The following is a 24,600-nucleotide window of genomic DNA, read 5'->3' as shown; positions in this document are numbered from 1 at the left end:
TAAAAATGTCTTTGCTCTCAAGGAAGTAACAGGCAGTGAATGTACTCTCTCCTTTGACTATCACTGTTGCAAAATCTACCATGAACAGCAGTTAAGACAAGCTTTTCTCTGCTTGGAAGATACGCATAATAAATTCCTGTAACAGGTTACCAGCTTGGAGGATGGGATTTTTTTCTAATAATGAATTTGAAAAAGTGTATCCAATTACACAATTTCATTCTAGGAGTACGACTAATTGGACACTTACAGTTTTCTTCACTTCTGTTTTCACACATGAGCAGGATCTTTATCACATTCAATTCCTCTGCATAATTCTTTTCTTGAAAACAGTACTGGAATTTCACCAGACATGGAATAAATCAGAAATTACAAAACAGCATGAAATTCTGTCAAAATGGTCCTTCTGCTGCGGCGATACTGCTATCAAGGAGGGCTGTTAAGTGAAGAAAGGTACATGCTGAAATACGCAAGACATGATTTATTGAGAAAGTTTATTTTATTGATTTACAGGTCACACCTGCCTCAATATTAAAAAAGCTTTTTATCAAATTAAAACATTATCAGAACTAAAGTATAATATATATATATATATATTTAGAAACTTCTCAACTGATCCCAAATTATCAGTCTTTCTTATTCCCCTCTCCTTCCCTGCTCATTATATTTTAACAGACAAAGGTGCAAATATAATACTACATACCGGCTGCACTGAGAAATCCTGCTTTTTCAACAACATTAATGCAAGGCTTTTCCATGCTCCAACAAAGTAAGGATTTAAGGAGATTTTTAGTAGGTTTGAAACGGGAAAATACCATGAGGTTTTAGGTGAGTTTTTCAGGGTGAAAAGGACAGATATTATTGAAATAAAATCATAGATTACAGTTTTTCAAATATATTTGGCCAAAAATTTACCTTCATTCAGTACTTCTTTCCAGGTACTTTGGTACTGATCTATCTACAGTAGTATTATGACAAAGTGCAGCTCCTTTCAAAGACATAGTTTATATAGGTTTATTACCAACAGAATAATGGTATGACAAGTCACCATTCAAGTCACCACTGAGTTGTAACTGACTGAGATAATTTTACTCACCCTTTAATACACACCTCCAACCCATCTGCATGTAACAGTGACTCATCAAATGTTTTTTTTTTTGTGACGTGACAAATCACAAATGTAACTTGCAGTGGCTCAATCACACCCAATCAAGTTTTGAATACATGGCAATATAAGGAAGACAACCGATAACCTAGGTAACACTGCATCATACTGTGCTGAGTCAGTTTGTTTGACAAGGGACATTCTCATTTAAATATAGACACTGCAACATATTACAGCTCTTTACAGGTGAGGAACACTTCTTAGTTTTCATAATATTTAACTAAAGCTTGCTATTTTGCTGGAATTGAGACACCAAGGAAAGAACCTGCTCTGAGGCTTTAATGTGTTTAGTCCCCAGGTATGCTGCACTATTACTGGCTGTGTCCTCTAAGAAATACCGGTAGTTTACCATCATGCCACAAGAAGCAGCAATGCCCCGAGGGCTTGTGTCCGCCATCCAGTTTATCCGCCACATCACAGAGCCATTCTGAAGATGAAAATTTGCTACTGGGTTAAGAGCATAGCCACGATGTTTCTCTCCGTACAAATACCAGGCACAGAGTCTCATAAGTGGCGAATGGAGCACTTTAACTAATTTTTCTGATCTCACCCACTCATTGTTATTCAAGACTTTCTTTAGTGTTTCAGTAGTAGAGTCTCCCGTGATCTCAGAGATTTCTTGCCCTTCTGATTCTGTAAAAAGTTCATTTCTTTCCAGTTCTTTCGTTTGTGAGGAGAGAAGACCAACAAGCCATTTTGTGAATCCTGGGATAGGTGAAAGAGTAGAAAAAGCTTTTATCTGAGGAAGTTCTTTCTGCAGACAAAAGGAGAGGAAAAAAAATCCTGAGTTTTTTCATGATTGACAACGAGAAGTCTGAGTGAAAGAACAGCTGATACCCTTTACTCGATGTCAAGCGAAGACTAGGGAATCTAAGAACTAACCCATACACACAGACAAAAGAAAAAAAAAACAACAAACCAAACCACACCTTACCCTGCCAGTAATAGGTTAGTGACTAGAAAGCATTTGGAACATGAAGAAAATTTTAACGCTGAGTTACAGTCCACACACATAATCTATATAAAAGTACTTACCAACACTAAGTTCTGGTATATCATTTTATAGGCAGAAATAAACAAATATGAGTGCATGCCATAAAGAAGTTATTCTAAGGAATAATTAAAAAAAAATAAATAGAAGTTTTCAAAACCTTTTAAATATCAATTATTTTTCATAGGTAACTACCTGTTTTTAAATCATGGGCAGGTTATTATTTCACTCTATTGTAAAGTCAGGATTTCTAGATTTTAGTGGAAAGAGTATTTCCTGAAGTTGCGAAAGAGGTTCTTTATACAGGCTACTACTTTTCATGCTATTCCCAAACTATAAAATACATTGATAATATAGCAAGATAAGAAATATATACTTGCAGTAAAAAAATTAATCACACAGTTCAATACTTATTTTAACAAAATAGAACTTATTCTCTACTCCTACTAATTTATGAGTAAAAACTATTAACTATGTAATCACGTAAAGCAAGACATACATAAGGAAAAAGCAAGACATACATAAGGAAAACCATGTTAATTTTGAGGCACACCACTGTGAACAATAGAGAAGGTTGTTAAACTTACTGTCACTTGGAATTAACAAAAATTACATCAGTCACCTCTGCTGAAGGAGGGGGGCAAGGAACAGAGGGAAGACATAGCTGAACTGAAACAACCACAGTGTTGTTTTAATTACTGTTCATATAGGAAGAAGTGGTAAGAACTAAGACATTTATCAACCTTACAGAAGCATCTTAATGTCAGCAGAAAATTGTCTTTAAATGACTACAAAATGCATTTTTTCTACTTTTGAGTATTACCGAGATAACCATTAAAAAGTCATCATTGCTCAGATGCTACCTTATACTAGCAAATGTTAATGACATGCATGCTGCTGTGTTGTTTGAATTGCACCTGCGCTGTTGTATCCTCAGGTACCACTGCGGTCCACAAAACGCTGCCACCTGCGTTCTGTTTTGTGGGGATGCAGAAGCCAGGGAACACGGGCATGGCATACCTCCGCTACAGACTCGAGCCAAGCACCAATTCCAATAACTTCAATAACCAGAATAATATTCAGCTAGTTATTTACATCTTTCTTCTTCCCACACAGAGCTTCCCAAATAGCTTAGTGCTGTTCTCCTGGCTTCCAGCACTACGATACACCAGCCAACTCAAATCCACCACCTCTTCGGTTCTGTGAATTATAATGGTATAAACTGGACAATCTCACTCCTTCCCTTATCTGAAGTTCTTTGACTATAACACAATCACATAAGTCAAAGAATTCCCCTTTCAGGACCCGACAGGAATAAGAAAAGCAGACCAAGTTACAACAAAACACCACATTCACTCTCCTTAGAGGACTGGATAAAGAAAAAAGCAAATCATTTTATAAAAGCATTCCTTTCTGTATCTTACTGAACAAAACAACCATTTTTGCAACAAGCACGCCCAGGAGATCCTGTCTATCATATTCCCAACTGCTATACCGACCGTGGTCTGGTAGTGCAATACTAGTAAAGTGTTGACCTCCCGTGACTTTTCCAAGTCTCTGCTAAAGCACATGATATTTTATTTTTAAGAGTAATTCTGAAGCAGAAGTCTGTAACAAGATCTGTGAACTACAACTATAAGGTTTCATCACATATGCATTTCATAAAAAACAAAATAAGAGATGTCTGTAGAAGACAATTTCTGCCAGTATCTTAGCAACTCTGTACCATTTTAGAGAATACAGCATTTATAAAACAGAACAGTTTATTAGGATTGTGCTCTTACTGTGGACTATGGCTACAAGAGGCATGAATATAGAAAATATGTTTTAATTAAAAGAACATTTCTTGGAGTAGACAGTTCAGCCTTTTTAGAAACATTTCTGTTGAAAAACAGAGCAATGACCACAGGAAATTTAAATATATATATATATATTTGGAGGCAGAAAAAAGGCAAGAATGAAAACAGAACAAAGCAACTCTACAGACTACAAAAATCTTTCCCTCCCCAATCCCACGTTAAGTACATCCCAATGGATATAAAGACTATCTATCCATAAATCAATTCAAAATAACTTTAAAATTTGAATGCAGAACAAAATGCATTCACTAGATCTTCCTCTGGTCACCTTTCATCTGTCTCCTTGTAGGATTTCTCAATCAAGGAGTATATCTAATCATCACATCTGGAATCCACTTCTTTAAAGCAGCAGGATCTTAATGAGTATTGTGGAGGAGAGTTACACTCAGATGCCCCCTTACCAGCTACACTTCGCTTAAACATTAGGTCCCACCAAAGACAACACTACTAGCACAGAACCACAGATCTCCTGGAGAAGGAGGAGGGAGGAAGATGGCACAGACGTAAGTTTTTAAAGGCCACTGGAAAAATAATTCAAGATATTTGTTTCTGGAGAAAAAGCTGAGAGCGTTCAAGTTTTGTCGAGATGGTAACAAGCAGCATCACTTGCTACCTTCATTTCTCCATCAGCACTCTGAAAGCTGACCAGTGATGACTCTACTGTGACCAGCTGTAACTTAGCTGCTGAGACAATCTGCTGTCTAGTAATTTGACCTTTTCATGTCAGCTCTTACGGTGACTAGATGAATTTCTGCCCAGAAGGGAGGGCCACAACTCCCTTTTGAAGATTCAGTGACCCAGCACCCTTCTGCCTGTCCACACAATAATGATGGATGACAACTCAGCAACTGCCTAGGTCGTGACAGACCTGCAAACGAACCTTAACGTACAGAAACACAAACCTGTAATCTATAATGAGAAGTACCCTTTTCATGTCAGTATCTTTAAGCAGCAGCAAGCTCCCCCCAAAAGAGACTGGATTTTAAAATGAGGTTTCATTCCTCTATGTCTTCATTCCTGTTGAGCTTTAAAGTTCCTCCTTAGTCCGTAACACAGAGAACACAAGAGATAGGAATAAATCGGTAAAAGTTTTCAAATCAATGACATATCAAATGAAAAATCCTCGATGTGTTTCTTTTTGAGCCAAAAATGGGATAACATTCCTTGAAGGTTTTCCTTTTTTTCTAACTATATTAACCATTCCATAAGAGATAGTGCCTTTGAGAACATATTGCTTAGGTCTCTTTCATGAACTCTTCACAGATATTTGGGGTTAAAACCTGAGAAGGGAAGAAGGAAGGTAATGTTGAAATTTGAGAAGCAGATCTCTTCTTTCAGGTAAAAGGAAAAACTGATTGGACCAAGACAAAAGGCTGCTTACCATGAAGTCAAGCCTGGAAATCTTCTGCACCACCTCTGCTAAGAAAGTACAGCATTTGAAAATACTGTTTTGCTACTGAACAGAGCTAATGCATAGGGCTTTTCACACAGGAGCTGAGCCATGCCCATTGCTTCCATAGGGTAACAATTCCAATCTCATTTCCCAGCTTGCAAAGCCAAGAGGATACCTACGCACCATCCACGATGACAGAAGTGAGAAGGAACGCCAACTTCTCATATCTGTGTACCAATAATAACCACTGCAAAGCTCCTAAATAAGAAACTGATACTTTGCTTCCTTGTGATTTTGACTGCTCTTTGTTTATCATTCACTTTGAGGCGACCTGTTCACCAAGCCCAACCCAAAATATTCCACAGAATTTAGCAGCTCCTACTCTATTAATAGAAGACATAGGGCCCCATTTTGAAGCTACAGTACAGTCTACTACATATCTGATAAATGCTTGAGCTTAGGAGCTCATCTGAGGCGGTCATTTCTTGTAGAAAAATAAATAGATGCAGTGAAGTGTGCACAGTTATGCTGTTGCTAAATTGATGTGCTAGTTTCTAAGGCTATTGGTGGAGATCCATTAATGTTTATTTGCTTGTCAGAAACCTACACACCATTAAGAACCAGCTGCTCATATTGTTTTGGGGTAGATTTCTGGTTTTGGTCATCTTTTAGTTTGCTTTTTTTTCATTGCAGAAGAGTGCAGATTTCTCCTATTATCTGTATCTCATTTAAAACTGTCTTGCACTCTAAAAGCTGTAGTCCAAGGTCACATTTTTCATCAATGAAAGCAAAGTTTGTTTTGGAAATTATGATCTCCCCAGGTCACCTAGATCAAATTAAGGTAGCAATTATCAACAGCCCAACCAGAAAGCTAAAATCTGCCACCAATTGTTAAGCATTCTATTGAGCCACATAGTAGCTATCAGTTTTCTCCCCCAAATGCCACAGGCTATAAAATTCTAAGCAATTTTCTCAAAGGCTTCACCACAGTTATCTGTGTCTGTCATCTGCAGACGGAATTGCTATGATGTACCTTCTGTGGAGCTACAGACCATTTGGAGTGGCTATAAACACATTATGAATTAAATGTCTGTCTAATGAGAGATCTATCTGTCTACACATTCACCAGCACCTACCAGCTTGCTAGAAATGCATCTGCTTGCTCACTTTCCAGCACCCAATTTGGGGGTTGTTTTCTTACTAGTTGTCTGAAATTGTTTCAAAATCCAATTCATTTCTAGGAACATTCCAAGCTTAAATTTAAGAAATACGAGAGATTATTTTTGTTGTCTGCTCCCTGCTTTACATACATTAATATAACCAAGAGACTACACAGAACGCAGAGGTAGCCTATTCTCAGATTCATATAGGGAGAACTGGGACCAAAGTTGTATCAGTAGACTAATGAATTCACCCCACTGCTTACCCAAAATAACCCAAACAGGATGTGCTCAGATAACAAAACCCTTCTATATTATTTGTGTAGCAAATTTTTGTCAAGCACCTACCAAAAAAAAGAAAAACCTCCTACTCAGTGCAGCACACTTTCTCCCAGGATGCCCTTTGTATGCAACACAAGCTACATCCCTAAGGTCCTATTCTGATCTCCATTATATCCCTCCCCTTTCCCAGTTATATTACAATACCTGTGGCAAATGCCAAATCATAACGTCTAGGTAGAGATTAAGGATTCAAACTGCTAACTGTGCACATATAAAGAGATGAAACTGAGGACCCATTTCTGTGACTCAACTTCATACGTCCTCCATCTGCTTAAATTAGCAAAAGACTCAAAAGTAGGGGCCATTAACTTCTATGCAGTGCCTCAAACAGTGCTTAACGTTGAGGGTTGTAATCTTCACCAGAGCCTCTACTGCTGCAGTTTTCCTAAAGTCCTAATAAAAACCCATTTGCAGTAAATACTTCCATGAGGGAATCTGTACTTGACATCCTTTGAAGATGAGAAGTGCTACCCTACATACGTTCACGTTTAGCAGTGTATACGACCAGTTCTTGCAAATTAACAAGATTTCTACAAGATTAAGCTCTATCTTAATTGTCTATTAATGAGACTTTAAGGAATCTGGTACTAACTGAATTTATAGACATATCTTTGTAGTGTAGATACCTGCTAGATCAATGTTTCAGTAACAGTTTTTAAAAACCTTACCAAATAAAGGCTTCAGTGGTAGAAAAAAAAGAGTGGTTATTAGCATATTTCTAACTTAGTGCATGTCTTTTTCCGATCTAATAATATGCATTCATGACAGGTCCAATTTGGAGTTTTCCTTATGAAGACTGACAGCTGAGAATTCAGTTTTGAGGTTATAATGGCACTTACAAGTAGAAGTGTCAGAGGAGGTTAAGTTAAGGCAAAGTCAGATAAAGGATTCTTACTAGAGAAAAGTTTTAAGAGTTTGTAGTGCCTTGGGAAAATAGAAATCAAGTAGCATTCTGCAGATCAAACAGATGTTCACAAAAGATACCTCAAAGAAATGGCAAGTTAAAAAAAGTGTATTAACCATCAACAATTCAAATATAATGAAAAACAAAATCCTCAACCCTTCAAATGGTCTCCCAAAGCATTTTATTATCAGTTAAATTAAAGACAGTCTCAACTTATATAACCTGGAACACTCGGTGATTTAGTAGCACTTAAAAAAAAATTTTGTTTATTGAAAGCCATGCAAAGGTTATATAAAAAAAATCCTCTTCCCATCAGAGAACCCAACTATCTATTTTTACAAAGGCTTCTGGAAGCTTGCTTAATGAGATGTAATTTCTGAACCAAGATTTTCTTGCTGAGGCTATATTGTTTCAGCTGATGTCACCAAGTCAACTCAGCACTACCGCTATACCATTTGTCCCTTTTAAAGTGACTATAATGCTGCTCCAAAGAATTATGTCCAACCTGAACACAGACAACCTTGGAAAGTCCTTCGCTTTGCTTACACCTGACCACAGAGAAAAAGAATACATGTGTGCAATTAATGCACTGAAGAAGGACTTCCAGAATTTTGGGAGACAGGTAAATCAGGCTGCCAAGAGTCACATGCCCTGCCTTTGCCCTGAATAATCTAACTTCACAGAAATTTCACAGTGTATATACTTTATTTTGAAGCTGAAGTACACAGGGCTTCTCTCCACTGAGAGGTGAATCACAACATTTATAACAAAAGCTGATTAAGTATTACATGAGCACATCAAGTAATTCTGATAACAACAGTATAATGATTTAGGGTCACTTCACAGATGTAAAATACGTAATGGGAGACGGTTCTTACAGAATTCAAAACAACAAAATCAAGAAAAGCACTTTGAAATGAGGAGAAAGAAAGCGTGAAGGAGTGGGAAGAAGAGAAAAAAATATATTAACACATCAAAGAGTGGAAGATAAAGAGAACCAGATCCATCATGGATAAATAATCCTGGACTATCCTTTATATCTTTTTTAGCCCTACAGTGGTACGCCTACAAAGTTTAACATCAAGAAGTCATGGTGTAGAGGCAATACATGGAGGTTATTCTACCTTTAACGTACAGAAATAAATATACACAGGCCGTTCAAGTTTTGCTACAACTTCATCGTTAACGAAGTACATGTCCAATTTGCCATATAAAACCTTACTAATAACAGCTCATTTTTCCGAACATCTTAAAGCAGTGTATGAAATTTAAGCAGGGAGGAAGACCTCCATCTTTGGCATTGTATGGAAAGCACTTAGCTTTCAATAGCTTTGAATATTAAGTTATTTAAACTAGAAGCAATAATTTTATGATTAGAATGTATTTAAAGGTATCTCAGCCAAAGTGTTTCTTATTCATCATGTGTTGATGAACAGTAAAGAAGGGCTGGATTTTATAACACTGACATGTAGAAACTTCAACATAAGTATAAATAAAAAGCACCTTCTGTTGCACACATCCTATTTTAAATCTTGCAGGTAGGTTATCTAAGTATAGCGTGTCTATTTTCCTTTATAACTCATTCATAACTTTTCTAGAGTTGTAAGAAATTAGTGATAGACAAATACATTGTCAATAACATTATTTCATGAGAGCAACTCAATTATCCAGAAACTATTTCTCAGATGTGAAAGCAGATAACTGCATGAATTTATTCCAGTTTCCCCTCAGTCAAGATCAGACAGATGGCATGGCCTAATTATACCTGGACTACCGCACTTCTAACAATTAATCTAAAAGCCATTCTGAAAGCAAGAAGCAACAAAATTCAGCCAAAATAGCAAATAAAAATAAAAATAAAATAAAATAAAATATACTTCAGGGCAGCAAGCTATGGTTCAGTAGTTGACTACTCAATCATTTTGTAGTACCAGAAGTTTGGTACATACACTTTTAAGTTATTTGTATAAAAGTTCTAAATCACATACAATTTTCTAGACATCGTTACTGATCCAAATGTTGGAACAACGAATATAAACACTGAATATAGACACAAGTTACTTTTAAGTGGTAGCTGTGTTAATAATTTAAGTAGTAAAGACTACTTAATACAATACTGTACCCAACAAAGAAATGTAACTGTCTCTTTCACACCATTCTGTACATAAAATAATGAATTTTCATTACTTTTTCCAGTTGCTTGGAAGAAGGTTCCACAAGAAGTCCTAAAACTATTAGCAATAATCCCATAGCATGCAATGATATTATATAAATGCACAGAACTGACTTGCATACAGTAACCGATTCCTGTGACTTTCAAATGTTAAAGACATTTTCTTTACTTACTACACTGCAAGAAATGTCTGGGCAAATAAATTTCTCTCCCCTCCCTTTTTTTTTTAAATAGACATACTTAAGGCAAGCATGCGAACTGCATAATCAGTGGCAACTCAACATAACAAACAAGAAAAAAATAATTCCTGTACATTAATTAATTAGTTGTTACTGGAACAGCTGTAAGATTTTGAAAAAGGAACAGTCAGGTCCATTGAAGAGAAAAGTTGATCAGAGGCCTGGTAGAGAGCCTGTTAACAGGCTCCACCCACTCAACTGAGAGACAGTAGTGAATCATATTAATACACTACATTGCAAAATACAGCTCCATTAAAGCTACTTTCAACAGAAATGTACTAATTTGACTTTTAGGCAACCTATGCACACGATCAGACAAGCACAAATATTTCACACAGTAATTTATTATGTTATATATGTTAACTATGTAACAGTATCTACACCTGGCAGACACCTGCTAAAAAGCTACACCTGTAGGGCAAGACCCAGCAGCTCCTTGCCTTGAGCCATGACACAAAATGGAAACGTAAACAGCAACGTAAGGGGGGACCATTGGTCAAGCAGCATCTTAGGTACCCCCCACCACACCTACCTGCAGCTCTTTTACAACCCGCTTAATGAGGTAAGTCCCAAGTTCCACACCTTGCAGTCCCTGCTGAGTCAAACTGATTGAGTAGAAAATTGCTGTTGTAATTTTGTCTGTATCTTCCGTTTCTAAAGGCGGCACTTCTTTCACTATGGCCTGGGAAAATAAGAACTAAAAAAATATTAGTAGTAGATATTAACCTCACTATGGGGGTGGGGGGCCTTTCTTTTTGACTTTCAAATGTGTTAACACTTTTCCCCACTGTTTTGTTATCCTCTGTGAGAAAAACCGCAAATCTAATAAAAAAGTAGAAAGAAGAGCTGCTTATCCATTAACAAGTGCAGGGAACAACAGTAAAACTTTCAGAAGTAATCACAACTGCTTTGAACTTTTAATCTCTTTTGCTATCTTTTCTTACGTATTTCTCTTTTTTTATTCTTCTTGCACTTAAGCAAAACCTCAAAATCTCAACTTACATAACACAGAGATAGAGAGAATATCCCTGTAATTTTTAAATGCCAAATCTCTCATCTTTTTAAAAAAATGAAACAAAAACAAATACTCCCAAATTATAAAGAATTACAGGTTTTAAAAGAATTTTTTTTTTCCAATTTGAGCACTTTGCTGTGAACTGAAGGCATCAGTGACTGTACCTGGATGTTGCTGGAGATATCACTGGTTAGTGCAACATGCAAGACTATCAATGGTTCTCCTGGGATTGCACAGTGAGAAAAAAAGTAGCATCTTCTGTATGACCCAACTCGACGTTTCATATCCATCCAGTTTCTAACAGGATGCACAGCTTCAGAACTCAATAAGAACATAAAAAAAAAGTATAATTATCATTTTTTTTTATTTAGAAAGAGGTCAACTGCCAATCCTACAAACAAGCTCAGTACTCTTCCCATTGATGTCAGTGCAAAACTCTCCAATCAAAAAAGGAGAATCGGGCTGTAAGTGAAAAAACTAAAATTCCTCAGCAAACTGTGGCAAAGGCATATTGCACACCTGCTCTCTCTAGTTTTCTTTGGGATATGCTTATTACATTCTGAGATTTCACTTGCAGTTTCTGTTCAATATCCGACTGAGATGACTTTCATTCAGTGTGTGAACACACCTCTAAGGAATTAGTTTTCCCAAGCTACAAAGTAGTCTCTTAGCACTCCCACAGTCATGTCTTCAACGAATCATTCAAAATATTTTTTCCCTATTACATACTGAAAGTCCAGTGTTTGCCAAATACCTTTAAGATTAAATATTACTAATTATTTCTATCTTGAAAATTTAGCTTGTATGAGATCTCTTTTCTTGCCTCATCAACATTTGTCATGTACTTTCAGAACTCTTCAGAGATTCATTTTTCTTCAAGCTTTTTATATAACAAAAGGCCACACAACATAACTTTGAGCCAGTCATCTTCATCACTACAACTCTGAATATTTGACAGAAGTTCAGAAATAAATGTAGATTTTAAGGAACGTTTCTAGAAAACAGGGTCCTCTCTTCACCTATGGCTTACAATTGATTCTGTGCACCTCACTAGTTCCAGCCAGGAAGGGAAGCCTAACTAAATTAGAAGTAAAACACATTCTTGAGGTTTAGGCACCCCATGCTGCCTCAGACTTAAATATTGATTCTCTACAGACATAACACAGTGTAGACTGAGGGGAGAAGAAGGTGGCAGTGGTGATGGAGGCAGCAGTGACAGCAGCACCTGTGGGAGGAAAGGGAGTGCCAGAAGGCACTGCTGCAAAAATCTGGGTTTGTAGAAGTGACAGCAGCACCTCTGGGAATGTGGGAAGAATAACTAAGGTTGGAAGAAAAGACAGCAGTCTACAAGTGCAGTATGTGTACTAAAGGATCAAATTATGAGACAAATGATCTCTTTCACTGTTTATTTAATTCAGGTTTTAAAATCATGCTCTTTAGAGTGTTAAATACAACTATTCCTTAATTATACTTTCCCTATGGTTCAATATTGAAAAGCAGTATCTTGAAAATAGTCAATCTCTGCAGCCCAAAGCATTTCATCACCTTTTCATCAATGAGCATTAGCAACTTTTAGCACTTACTCACTAATTTTCTGGAGTACTTCACAAGGTGATTGCCAAGTGACCCTTTCCAAGTTCAGGAATCCTGTTGAGAACCACTCTGAAAGCATGTTCTTTAGAACTCCATTCATTTCCTGCAAACAGAAGAAAGATGGACTTATCTGCTAAATAAACTAGGTAGAACATACCAATGTGAGTAAATATAACCTTGATTATTTCAAACTACAAAACAAGAAAGTTCAAGGAAATTAATGCATATGCTTGAGAAGATTAACCACATAATAACTCAGCTTTCCTCACACTGGACTAAAACGATGAAAATGTTTAAAGACACTGTCTATAGTAAACTGCAGACAATGAAATGGAAGATAACACAAAACAATGCAGATTAAAAGCAGACAGTAAGTAGAAGTATTCAAGCAGCCCTGACAATAAGGCTGCAGTTGCAGGGATGCTCAGATTTAAATCTCAGAAAAAAAAATCATGGGAAATTTGATGAAAATAAGGACTTGAATTTTACTATAATTTTCTACGTCTGAGTCTCTTCTCAGTGTTCAGCAGTTCATGCTGACTATTAGTACTGGTTTATTAATATAAGAAAGTCATCTATACTTTAGTAAATATTTTTTCCATCTCCCTTTATGAGAAAGATACAGAATAGAAATTTACTCCTGCACTGTCTGCACCATGACTAACAAATGGAACTTTCTACTTCTGACAGATCTCCAAGGTACGTAACATATCTACTGGAGGTGACTGGAACACATACAGACACATTTAGGCATCAGTAAACTACAAAAAATGCTTCAGTTTGGACTTTAGCATGGATTGTTCAACTCAGCACAGGAGCTGCACGTGCCCACTCAGGATGATAAATTAGAAAATTAGTATCTTTCAACAGGATACAGATAAAACCATTATCTTTACAGAATTTTTCTTCTCTATAAGTATGAAAATTTTAGAGCAAGACAAACAAAAGCAGCAACATAAGACTACAGAACTCAAGAATCACAACAAATTTGGAATAGTACGACAGAATTAAAGCCAACTGTAATATCAAATACTTTCAGAAACATTCATCATAATAATGAATTTTATATCACCTACTAATTTCCTGCTGGCTATATTATTAAAGATTTTCCTGTCTAAAGTTGAGTTTAGAAAGTATTCTTGAACTCAGTGCAGCATGAATATCCCTTAAAGAGATTCTAGAGCTTATTTTTCTTTCTTACTTTTGCTTTATACACAGGGCACCCTGTGATACCAGCACCAACTTACCAACATCCTCATCATAAATGCAGGCTTACCTGAAACTAACAAAATAACCATTTATTTAAAAACAAAACCTCTTCACCCTCTTCAGACCTTTATGAAACAGACACTGCTGCCCATGAAATAGACAAAAATTATGCTACAAAGTATTTCAGCTTGCTACATTTAAGCAAAACAGCAGAAGGAAAAAAAAATAAACCTATCCAGAAAACACTTAACTACTTCAAACATCTTTCCAAAGCTCTGATATAGTCTCGGGACTTCCATAAAAAAGCAAAAATATTTCCTGTTACAACCTAAAAAAGATTAAAATTGTAGAGGCACTTGTTAAGAGACGAGCATCAAAGAAGGTTCCTGTGGGCCAAAGAAACCGATACAAGTATTCCAAGACTGAAAAAAGGACAGTTCTATTGTTTAATTTAACATACCAGAAAAAATAAAATATTCAAACCCCGACTGTGATCAGATACTTCAATCTACATGGACCAACCCAAACTCAGAATTAACTCCTCCCCTAAAAACTCCTAGAGTGAAGTTGATGGTAATGACCACAATCACGGAGTTTGCAAGGTAAATTCATAACAAATCCTGGCTCTTTTCCATACCTGAAGTGCAGAGTCAAATTTTCCTTCAGTTCCCCTTTGTCCTACCCACCCCTTCTACACTTATGTCCTGGTTTCAGCTGGGATAGAGCTAATTTTCTTCTTAGTAGCTAGTGCAGTGCAATGTTTTGGATTTGGTGTGAGAACAGCACTGACAGGACACTGATGTTCTTAGTTGTTATGGGGTGATGTTGATACTAAGCCAAGAACTTTTCCATTTCTCAGGTCCTGCCAGCAAGAAGGCTGGAGGGGCACGGGACTTTGGGAGGGGATACAGCCAGGACAGCTGACCCACACTAGCCAAAGGCATATTCCATACCATATGACATCATGCTGGGTATATAAACTGGGGGGAAGAAGAAGGAAGGTGAGAACATCTGGCATTATGGCGTTTGTCTTCCTGAATAACCATTACACGTGATGGAGCCTGGCTTTCCTGGGGATGGCTGAACACCTGCCTGCCCATGGGAAGCAGTGAATGAATTCCTTGCTTTGCTTGCAAGTGCAGCTTTTGCTTTACCTATTAAATTGTTCTTATCTCAACCCTTGTGTTTTACATTCCTTTCCGATTCTCCTCCCATCCCTCTGGGCGAGGGGGGAGTGAGCAAGAAGCTTCGTGGTGCTTGGTTGGCAGCCAGTGTGAAACCACAACTTACAAAGCTGTGTTAGTGAAATACATAGGCTTTTGTCTGGCATCAATCTTTGTTTATGCAGAAATAATACTACTATAGGAATGATCTAGAAGAAAACTGCCGTTCATCTGCATAGAACAATTCTATCATGCATGAAAATGTTATGCTATCTTTCTGTACTTCCTTCAGTAGCATCCTCCAATATTTAAGAAAATAAAAGCTTACTCATTGAAGCATAAATTGACATATACTTCAAATAGAAAATTGATTGCATTGTTCCAAATAGAGGGAGTATCCATGAACTCTTCCATGAGGTCAACTCTCCCAAGATTTGTAAATTAGTTTTTTATTGGTCTTTCTCAGTAGGGGCTTTGTTCAGTTATATAATAAACTGTGCTGCTAAAAGTCATCTGCCAAATTGTACTTCCACCTGCACTTGTACTACAAGGCCGAACAAAGCCTGCATATGCTAGTAAAAAAAGCTGCTAAATGAATATGAAACTGCAATAATAAATTAAAAAAAAAAAATCACCTTAAGTACATTTATAGGATAAGCAATCTGCACTGGAAAACAACGGAAGCCACAACACTGCACGGCACCAGCATATAAAGAAAACTCTGGAAAAAAAAATACACATACATGACTATCTGCAACAAGTACCAATGAAGAGCTGAGAAATGAGGGATCAAACTGAACAAAATCCACCCTGGCAATGGACAGTCTTCATAATTTTTCACCAGCGCTTTGACTAAAATGCCCTGCCTTCTCTGTTTCAAGGTGACACTATCCTATACAACAGTAGCAGGGAAAGGGGGAGGAGGCAACAAAACAGATGACGTTTATATGGACCAGATTAGCTATGTCAAAACTTTGCTACTAGGAGAGTTAAGAGGGACACATGCAGTATACCCTCCCCTGCCTAATAAATGAATCTATTACACATTTATAGCAAATCTGATGGTTTGGGGAGGTTACCGGACGCATGTTAAACCTGTGCTGCCTTACTACCTCAAAAGAGCAGACAATTTCTATAATATGACATTACTGTAAAAAATGCATAATTACTGTCAGCTCAGGGCACCTCAACACTTGATGCAATTCAGCATCACTCAGCTGCATTTAGAGTAGCTGTAATCTATACGGGCAAAACTTGTTTTGCTGATGCTTCTGGGCTAGTGGGTTAAAAAGAAAGCAGGTAAAACAAGCCGTATCGAAGAGCCCAGAATTGTCTGCAAAACAGCATCTACCAAAAGAGGCTCTTTCTGGCACAGCTAAGACATGAAGGAATTGCAACTCCTGGGCAGTACAACCGAGCAGGTACCGGCCTTCAACCTCAAAAAGGCTTGCATCAGCAACAGTTTTATTGAGAGAAGCTGAATTTTAATTCAAGTACTCTCTCATACAGATTTGTCTGTCATCTTTCCCCCACCCTCAACACATTTTTCCTCTTGAACTGCAAAGGTGTAATTGTCCTAAACAAGTATATTCCGATTGTTTTGTTTATTCTGGCTTTAAGGTACTTCCCTTGTAAATACTTGTTTCTGCACAGCTCTAAAGCTTTTAGAAAATAACGATAACTCATTTTGGTCAAATACCCCTTGGTGTAGCAAAAGTCTCCAGGTATTTCAGGATTGTTTGGTTTGTTTACTTTTGTATGCGCACGCTGTAAACCAAAAAACTAAGTTAGCGTTGTCAGATCTGGGGTCAAAGTAACAGATTCCTATAGCTCTCTTGTCAACCATCTGCTTTGTGGAGCACCACTTCGAGCTGCAGTCTAGCAGCTAGGAGGAAAAACTGCTGATGGCTGCACTCCTGCTAGTCGTTATTTTGCACACACTGCTCTGCATCTATTGGCAGTACATGGCTCAGATGGCAATGAGTGACTTGGGAGAAAGCCAGTTACACTACACAGAAACTGGTAAAAGTGGCGAACATAGGAATCATGCATTTTGCTTCTCTAAAGCACCTACAGGTTTAGCAAGCATGCTCCATACAATGGGACATACTGATGGCCAACTGAACCAAAGGCTACTTTTCAAGATGCAGAACACATTCTAGAGCTACTTTTGGTTCAACATACAGCTGTATAAAAGCAATGCAATTCTATCCAAAGAAGAAAGTGAAGTAGATGTGTTTTCAGCAATGATTCTGGAAGAAAGGAATATTGTTTATGGGGAATTACAACTCAATTCAAATAATCTGTCGGCTGTATATAATAATGCTTTATAAAACAACCCAGTGGCATGCAGACCAAAGAATTAGAATAGTTCCAGTTGGAAGGGACCTACAACGATCACGTAGTCCAACTGCAACTGTGTATGTTGACTAAACATCTTAGTGCAGAAAGATGTAACATACTTTATACTATCCAAAACTGTGTTTAATTCAAGTCATCTGAGCAAAATTCTGAGTTGTTTGATATCATAGTATATGCTAAGTTTCTGAAAGGCTTGACTACAATGATGACAGTCTCAAGTTAAGTTGCCTTATCGTATAAATTTAGCGGTAAGTAAATTCTTATTTTCATTTCAGAGGGCTTTCTAGTCATGAAATTACATCTTCAACTTTTCAATAAAAAGACAAAAAACAATTTATTATTCAGCATCCCGATTTTAAATTTGAGCAACAAGACATACTCAGACTAGTATTTAATATTACCAGCTATACTTAAGTTTCTATTACCTTACTATAATAAACTGTGATTATTTTTATTTTTCTTCATTCTGTGTTCTTGCTACAAGACAGAAAATTACAGGCTTTTTAATCTTCACACCAGGTCCCTATTTATGGGGCAACAAATGGTAAAACTCTTATGAAAAACGTAAATTAATTTCTTTTATTAAGAAAAAAACTGCCTCTCTGATGAAAGAACTATTCAAATTTCCCTCTCAAATTACTAAAAAATAAAATACCCTTTACAAACAAAATTTATATGCAGATATTTACAGACAAACATAATACAAAACAGCAGTAACTAACACTCCACACATATCAAACAGATGGCACAGTTATTGTTAGTTGCTGGTTAGGTACCTGACAGGGCTACAGGAAAAGTACTCTGCCAGCCTCACAAGAGTCGAGTTTTTCCATAGCTGTGGAATGTTTGAAGTATTTAACTCAATATGCTTCATCATATAAGCATACTGACTTACAGATCTACTCTGATACTGCTGAGTGTTTAAAGGTGTCTTTATTTTTTTTTTACGAATTAGCTTCAAATATATATACAGAATACCCCTGGTAAGATACTGAAAAATATCCCCATCAGCAAAATGGGATTCAATAGTGTGACACACATAAAAGGGAATTGTTTTTCTGCTTTTTTTATTGCTAATAGTAATTACTTTAGTGGTAATGGTAGTGCTGAAAACTTCCCTGGCATTTGTGTTTTATGTTGTTTGATGTCTTATTCCTAGAAATAATATTTTTTATTCCCCCCCCCCGCCTTTTTTTGCTCATTTAGATGAGTAAAGCGTGCACAAGCATTTTCAAGTGACTTAATCACCTGTATAAGTTATTTTACTGTATTCTATTGAACAAACACAAAATAGAAATGCTTTATCAACCACTATCCAACAGTCCAAGCGGCTTCTGTGTCGATACATTTTGAGGAAATAGGAAAGTATTTTATGTTTAGAATGCAGCAGCGGGTAATCCTTGTTTTAATAGGTCTTTCAAAATGCAAAGTAGAAACTAAGGACTGTCTTAAGAAACATTTTAGACAATTTGGGCAAAACCAAAATCCCAATAAACCATATAATGCATTCTGTAATTTTCCTCCAGCATCACAAAGATCCATTTAATTTTATTTCCACATTTACTTGGCAGTGCAGACTAAAATAGACAGAAGTTATAAAATTCTTGTTGCACATTTGTCTTTATGTATGTTAGCATTTAAATCAAATCTACAATAATGAAATGGCTATACAAGACTTTTGATACGTTAATATCAAACATTTTTTTTTCAGAGAAAAACTTCTAACTTTCATTTGTTTCTCTAGTTAAGGGCTTCTTAGATCTTTAAAGCAAACTGTTTCAACATTCAGATTCTCCATATAGCCACCGTTTCACTAGTAAACAGCTATTCTAATCCATTGATGAATCCTCATCAACCAGACCACAATTCTTTCAAGGCAGTACAACTGGGTGAAATAAATACATCCTTCTGTGGATTCATGTATGTAAGACATCTATCACAAGTATTTCCCCTCCCCAAAAAGCCAAGCAGAGCTTACACAAAATATTCTCCCTTGAAGACTGTTTTACCATTTTCAATTTCTCTATTAAAACTGAAAACCATTTTCCCTGATTACAGGAAGGTCAGTGCTCAAATTTGTAGGGAAAGTCCAACTTTAGGTCCTTGCTGCATTTAGGAGCTGCTACTATGGGGCAAAAGACACCCAAAACAATTACAGTATTTCTTTTTCTAGTAGACCAGTACAAGAACAACAAGTTTACAGATATACTCCAACAACTGCTTAATTACGGAAGCAGATTTATGTATAAATCAATTCGACAAAAATGCTATCTTTTTCACAATCTTGCCAGCAATATGAACCTTCCACTGATTTTTCTAAATCATATGGAAAGATGAAGAATATTTTAAAAGCAATAGTTGAGTGATTTGCTACCTGAAATAATAATAAAGTTGTGAAATTCTCACCAGAGCTCATATTTCAAATGTTGAAATCGAGTAAGCAAGCAAAATATAAAAAATATCAAGAGGGAAATGCTGGCACAGAAGAAGTAGTATTGCAGGTGAGAAGGTTCTGAACAGTAAGAGGAAGAACTACACTTAGGAAACACATTTTCAACAATTTCACTCTGTGCATTGCAAGGGCTCATCAGAAAGTCAATTTGTTTGTAAGACAGTGGAAAATGTGTGTGTCCTTTAGTGGAAGGAAGGAACAGAACACATAAAAAGAACATGAGGGGAAAAAAATTCAAACAGCATCATGAAAAAGAATTAGGCCCAGCTTTAATGTAATTTAACCGGTTAAACAATGTATTATGTGTCAGTACTGTTTTTCTGAAATGGTCATCTTAACATTAACCATGAAGCTTACAACAGTAATAATTGATTCATATATTTATATTTAATAGAAAAGAAAATCCACCCCAAGATAGATTACAAAGAAAAAATTCTCTTCACCATATATCCTGCAAATATTTTTTGTGGACTCTGAAGAAAAAAAAAAAAAAAAAAAGGCTGTATAGCTTAAAAAATACATTTTACCACTAAATTTTTGCCATCTCATTACCAAGAAACTTGGATCAAGAGTATCCATCATCTGTCACATGTTCATAGAAAGACATTTACTGTGTCATAAGAACTTGTCACTGAGAAAACCCATAATTTTTCTGTCTTGCTCTAGGCAACGATTCTGCCTTCTAAAACAAACTTAAATATAAACTAAACCTTATTTGTAGCATGTTCCTTCTTTCTGCACGATCTGTCATTTTAAGTATTTCTAATACATTGTTCAGGATCTATGTTCAAGATCTATGGAATTCTTCCAATAAGGTAGTCACCATTCTTCTCCATTTCTTTTAAGTCAGCTTTTTCAATCCAATTTGCCTTACACTGGATCCTGATAGCTAGGGCACTATGACTTCTGATTTAATGGACACTGCTAAAATAGTCCAGTGACTTCAGTGTTCAGAATCTTTCACAAGTCTAATAATGAGACACATTTTGGAGCACAGTGCAGCTAGGCACATGTCTCACAGTACATAAAATCAAAGTTAAGCATTTGCCTTTCTTCCTTTACTACAAACATCAATTCAATTTAAGAGGTGATTTAAGAGAGACAACTGAGGGCATTATGAAGATGTATATACTTGGGAATAACAGAAGATAATACTGCACCAGTTTGCAGTGCATCATCTATTTTGTTAATGATTTGGAAACAGTGAAACCAATGGAGAAACAATCATCAGGTAATTTGCATCTTCTTGTTTTAAAATAATACCATAAGAAAGTCAGGAGACAAGAATTCATCATATGTTAACAGTGAATCCTGACATGTTAACATCCATTCCAAATTCCAGAACTTTTCTATACTTTTTTTTCATCTCTTTCCTGCAGTTAGGGAAACCAGTGAAGAACAATTCTGAAATGGTTCACTACAAGATCCCAAAATACACACTGTATCACAAGAACAGTTTTCTACTCAAGATCATTTTTTTAAAAAAAAAAAGAAAAAAAACCCCAAACCTTTAACAACCCCTCTCACCACCAAATCTGTAGCCTGAATATTCTACCATACAGTTTTCTCTGTTCTTGACATTTAGCCTCAGAACAGGTAATACAGTATCTCAACACCTACAGCTTAAGGTATCAAATTAAATACACACGCCCTCATAGAACTTCCTCTCAAACCACTTGCACCAGCTAGTAACCGGCTCCATTGCAGAAACTGTCAAGATTTCCTGTAGGTTGAGCATTCCTTTGGGTGCTCATAGTTATTCTGACACTTATTTGCAATAGAAGCAATTAGATTTTAAAGGCCAAGCAAGACACTTATTTCAGAAGCAACATATAATACCCTTCCCAGACATGCCAGCAAGAACACTGGACTAGCACATAGTTCTAGGTCTTGGTTCCTGTGGAAAACAGATGAGAACAACCTAAATGAAACTCCAAACTACAAAGAAGCAGTATCCAGAGTATTCTTACAGCCAATAGAGTCACAAACAAAACCCAACGCAAACCAGTTCCAGCTTAATCTTTCCTGGCTTACATGCTATTTATGACCACCTCTCATTTTTAGAATATATCACATTTGAAAAATAAAACTGAACAACAAGCACAAAAAAGACTACAAGACCTGGTACACAGAACTAAACCCAGTTATATTACGAACCCAAACATTTGTAAAAATATTTTGAGAAGACTTAACAGAATGCTTATGACAGCCCTTTTACTGAAGTTTTAGTTTTGCAGACAATATTTTCCTACTTTCAAACAGCTTTAATATGTTTCTCATCATACTGTATTATTTGATGCATGCACATTCAGCTGCTTTACACATTTGTATCCTGCTAATTTTGCAAAGTTCGTCTCTTTTTACTTAAGATCATCCAACTGGATATGGAATCTTCACAATGCTGATGCTACTTCAGTTACGTGATGACCACGGTTAACTGGCAGCACTAACATCAAAACCACCCTATTCTTGTTAAACTTAATTTGGATCCGAGTATCAACAAATAAGTTATGGATGTACACCTGACCAGCTTGCTTTCTTCATTGCCTTTTGGGAAGTCCGGGCACCTCCTGCCAGTCATCTCCCACACCATCCGGTCCTCCACACTTCCTCCTCGCTGCGCCATGAATGGGGATGTTCCGCCTCATCTCCTTTCTACATACCACTGAGCTAAGCCATGGCAACTCCTTCCTCCTGTTGATATTCTTCATCACCAGCATGACACGACTGCTACGTCACTTCTGGCCCACACTGGACTCAGAAGCCACACCACTACATACCGCTCCTGCAGTGAGCTCCTGAGCGCTTGGAAGCCCCAGCACGAGCAGCATCACGTCATGCTGCATGTCCCACAGCTGGGCCTCCAGCTGTCACTTGACCTTGGAAAGCCCATGGTGTCACACCACAGGCCACTCCTGCCCTGAGCCATCAGCAAAGCCACCTCCCACTGCTGCCATGGCCTGTGGGATGGGGTTCATTCGTGTAACACCACAGGGACCCCAACAGTGAATGAGGCTTACAGGACACTTTCCAGCCCACCATGGACACCCCAAGAGTAGCGCCATGAGTAGGAAGCCCCAAGCCCACATCCCCAACTCCCTTTCAAGGCCACCCACACCCAGCCCAGCCCTCACCTTGACATGAGGCCCGTCCACCGCCTTGGAGGCCAGCCCCTCCACCAGGTCGCCCCTCAGCTCCACCAGGAAGCGCAGCCCGCCCTCCAGGCGGCCCAGGTGCTGGAAGAGACCCCGGTACTGGGGGCTGAGGTAGTAGCGGAGCCGGTCCTCGGCCTGCAGCAGGGCCCCCAGCTCCCTCTGCTGCTCCCGGGCCTGCAGCACCTTGGCGCTGAACTCTGCCACCCGGCCATGGTCCACGCCGAAGTCGCGGGCCAAGCGGGTAAGGAGCTCGGTCCGGGGCGGCCCGGCCTCCAGGGCGCGGTAGTACCGCACGAACTCCGCGCTGCGCAGCTCCGCCGGAGGCGGCGCCTTCTCCCTGGTCTCGTAGGGCGGCAGCGGCGGTACGGAGCGGCTCAGCAGCTCCTCCATGCCCGCCGCCGGTGCGCTGCCAGAGCCCGCCGGGCCCTGGCACAGGCCGCCCGCCACCGAGACGCGGCGCAGCCCCCGCGGCGCCGCCCAGGGCCCACGCAGGAAGGGCCGCGCGCTCAGACTCGGGCCCAGGCGGCTCATTCCGCGCCTCGCCGCTTGCCACAGGGGGAGAGCACTCGCCACCGCGGCCAGGCCGCAGCACCGCCTTCGCGCCGCAGCGGGCGGGCTGATTGGCTAGCTTCACAGACTGATAGCCCGCCTGGCCAATCGAAAGTAAGAGGAGTGTGGCGGGGTTGAGGCGGTGGCGGCCGCCATCTTGAGCGTGGCGCAGGGGCGATCGGGTCACCGGGCTGTCTCATGGCTGCCGCGCCGCCTCCCGGGGTGGCCACTGCGCCCGGCGGTGTTACCAGCGCTTATTCATCGCGCAGAGCCTCCCCCTGAGCGTGCTTTCCCCAGGGCTTCACTGTACAACCCCCTGGCTCCTGAACCTTTCTCACCTGTTGCTCTCATTCTTCCCCTACCTGCCGCTTTCCCTCCCAGCTCAGCTGCACCAGAGGGCACAGAGGCCTGAGGTGCACATGTGCTGAGTGATTTAAAGAATGAAGTCAAAATTTCTTAGTGACTAAGTATCCTAAGTATCCTTTATTGGCAGCGCTGGATGCACGGGGGATCCTTCCGCCTAACGTGCATGTCTAAAGTATCTTATATATATACAATAAAACAATGAATATGCCATTAATGCCTATACATATGCATTACCTAACCCCACCTACTCTCGCTTTGTATGTTAATTAGCTTATCAGTCCTTCGCACTTGCGCAAATTCCTCCAAGAATTGTGGGCAGGGGTCTCTGGGAGGAAGGCCATAGGTCTTCCTCATGGTGTACTTTTCACCTTTTGCTAGAAAATGCTGAGCTGGCTGAGTTGGCCAGTTTCAACCAATTCTCGCTTTATCTGTCTTTCCCCCACTGGGGTGTTTTAGCTTAAGTTTCAACATAACAGAAGGACAACAGATAACAGGACGTTAGCTTAGGTTTCAA

General features: G+C 38.5%; 1 protein-coding gene across 2 annotated transcripts; it reads right to left on the bottom strand.

Moving 5' to 3' along the window:
- Positions 1 to 1,161: 1,161 nt before the first annotated feature.
- Positions 1,162 to 23,806, bottom strand: MLYCD (malonyl-CoA decarboxylase). 2 transcript variants are annotated; one of them, XM_080410737.1, is made up of 5 exons: positions 23,151 to 23,806; positions 12,822 to 12,934; positions 11,403 to 11,559; positions 10,756 to 10,920; positions 1,162 to 1,916 (listed from the first exon to the last, which is right to left on the bottom strand). In XM_080410737.1, the coding sequence occupies exons 1-5, from the start codon at positions 23,700 to 23,702 to the stop codon at positions 1,383 to 1,385; spliced, it is 1,521 nt and encodes a 506-aa protein (XP_080266863.1). In that variant the 5' UTR covers positions 23,703 to 23,806; the 3' UTR covers positions 1,162 to 1,382. The 2 variants fall into 2 exon arrangements, with proteins under 2 accessions (XP_080266863.1, XP_080266864.1); XM_080410738.1 differs by having other exon boundaries at positions 10,756 to 10,905.
- Positions 23,807 to 24,600: the final 794 nt, after the last annotated feature.

This window comes from Falco punctatus, assembly GCF_963210335.1.
Source record: "Falco punctatus genome assembly, chromosome: 14".
Lineage (NCBI taxonomy): Eukaryota > Metazoa > Chordata > Aves > Falconiformes > Falconidae > Falco > Falco punctatus.
The sequence above is the reverse complement of the archived record's forward strand: the minus strand, read 5'-3'. Positions and strand labels throughout refer to the sequence as shown.

Bases quoted from the DNA above. Each gene is read 5' to 3' on its own strand.
- MLYCD (XM_080410737.1), bottom strand. From the start codon at position 23,702: ATGAGCCGCCTGGGCCCGAGTCTGAGCGCGCGGCCCTTCCTGCGTGGG. The intron at 11,560-12,821 runs GTAAGTGCTAAA...GTTCTTATTGAG, and splicing joins GTACTCCAGAAAATTAGTGA to TTCTGAAGCTGTGCATCCTG. The intron at 10,921-11,402 runs GTACAGTCACTG...ATATTTTTTTAG, and splicing joins ATATCTCCAGCAACATCCAG to TTCTTATTTTCCCAGGCCAT.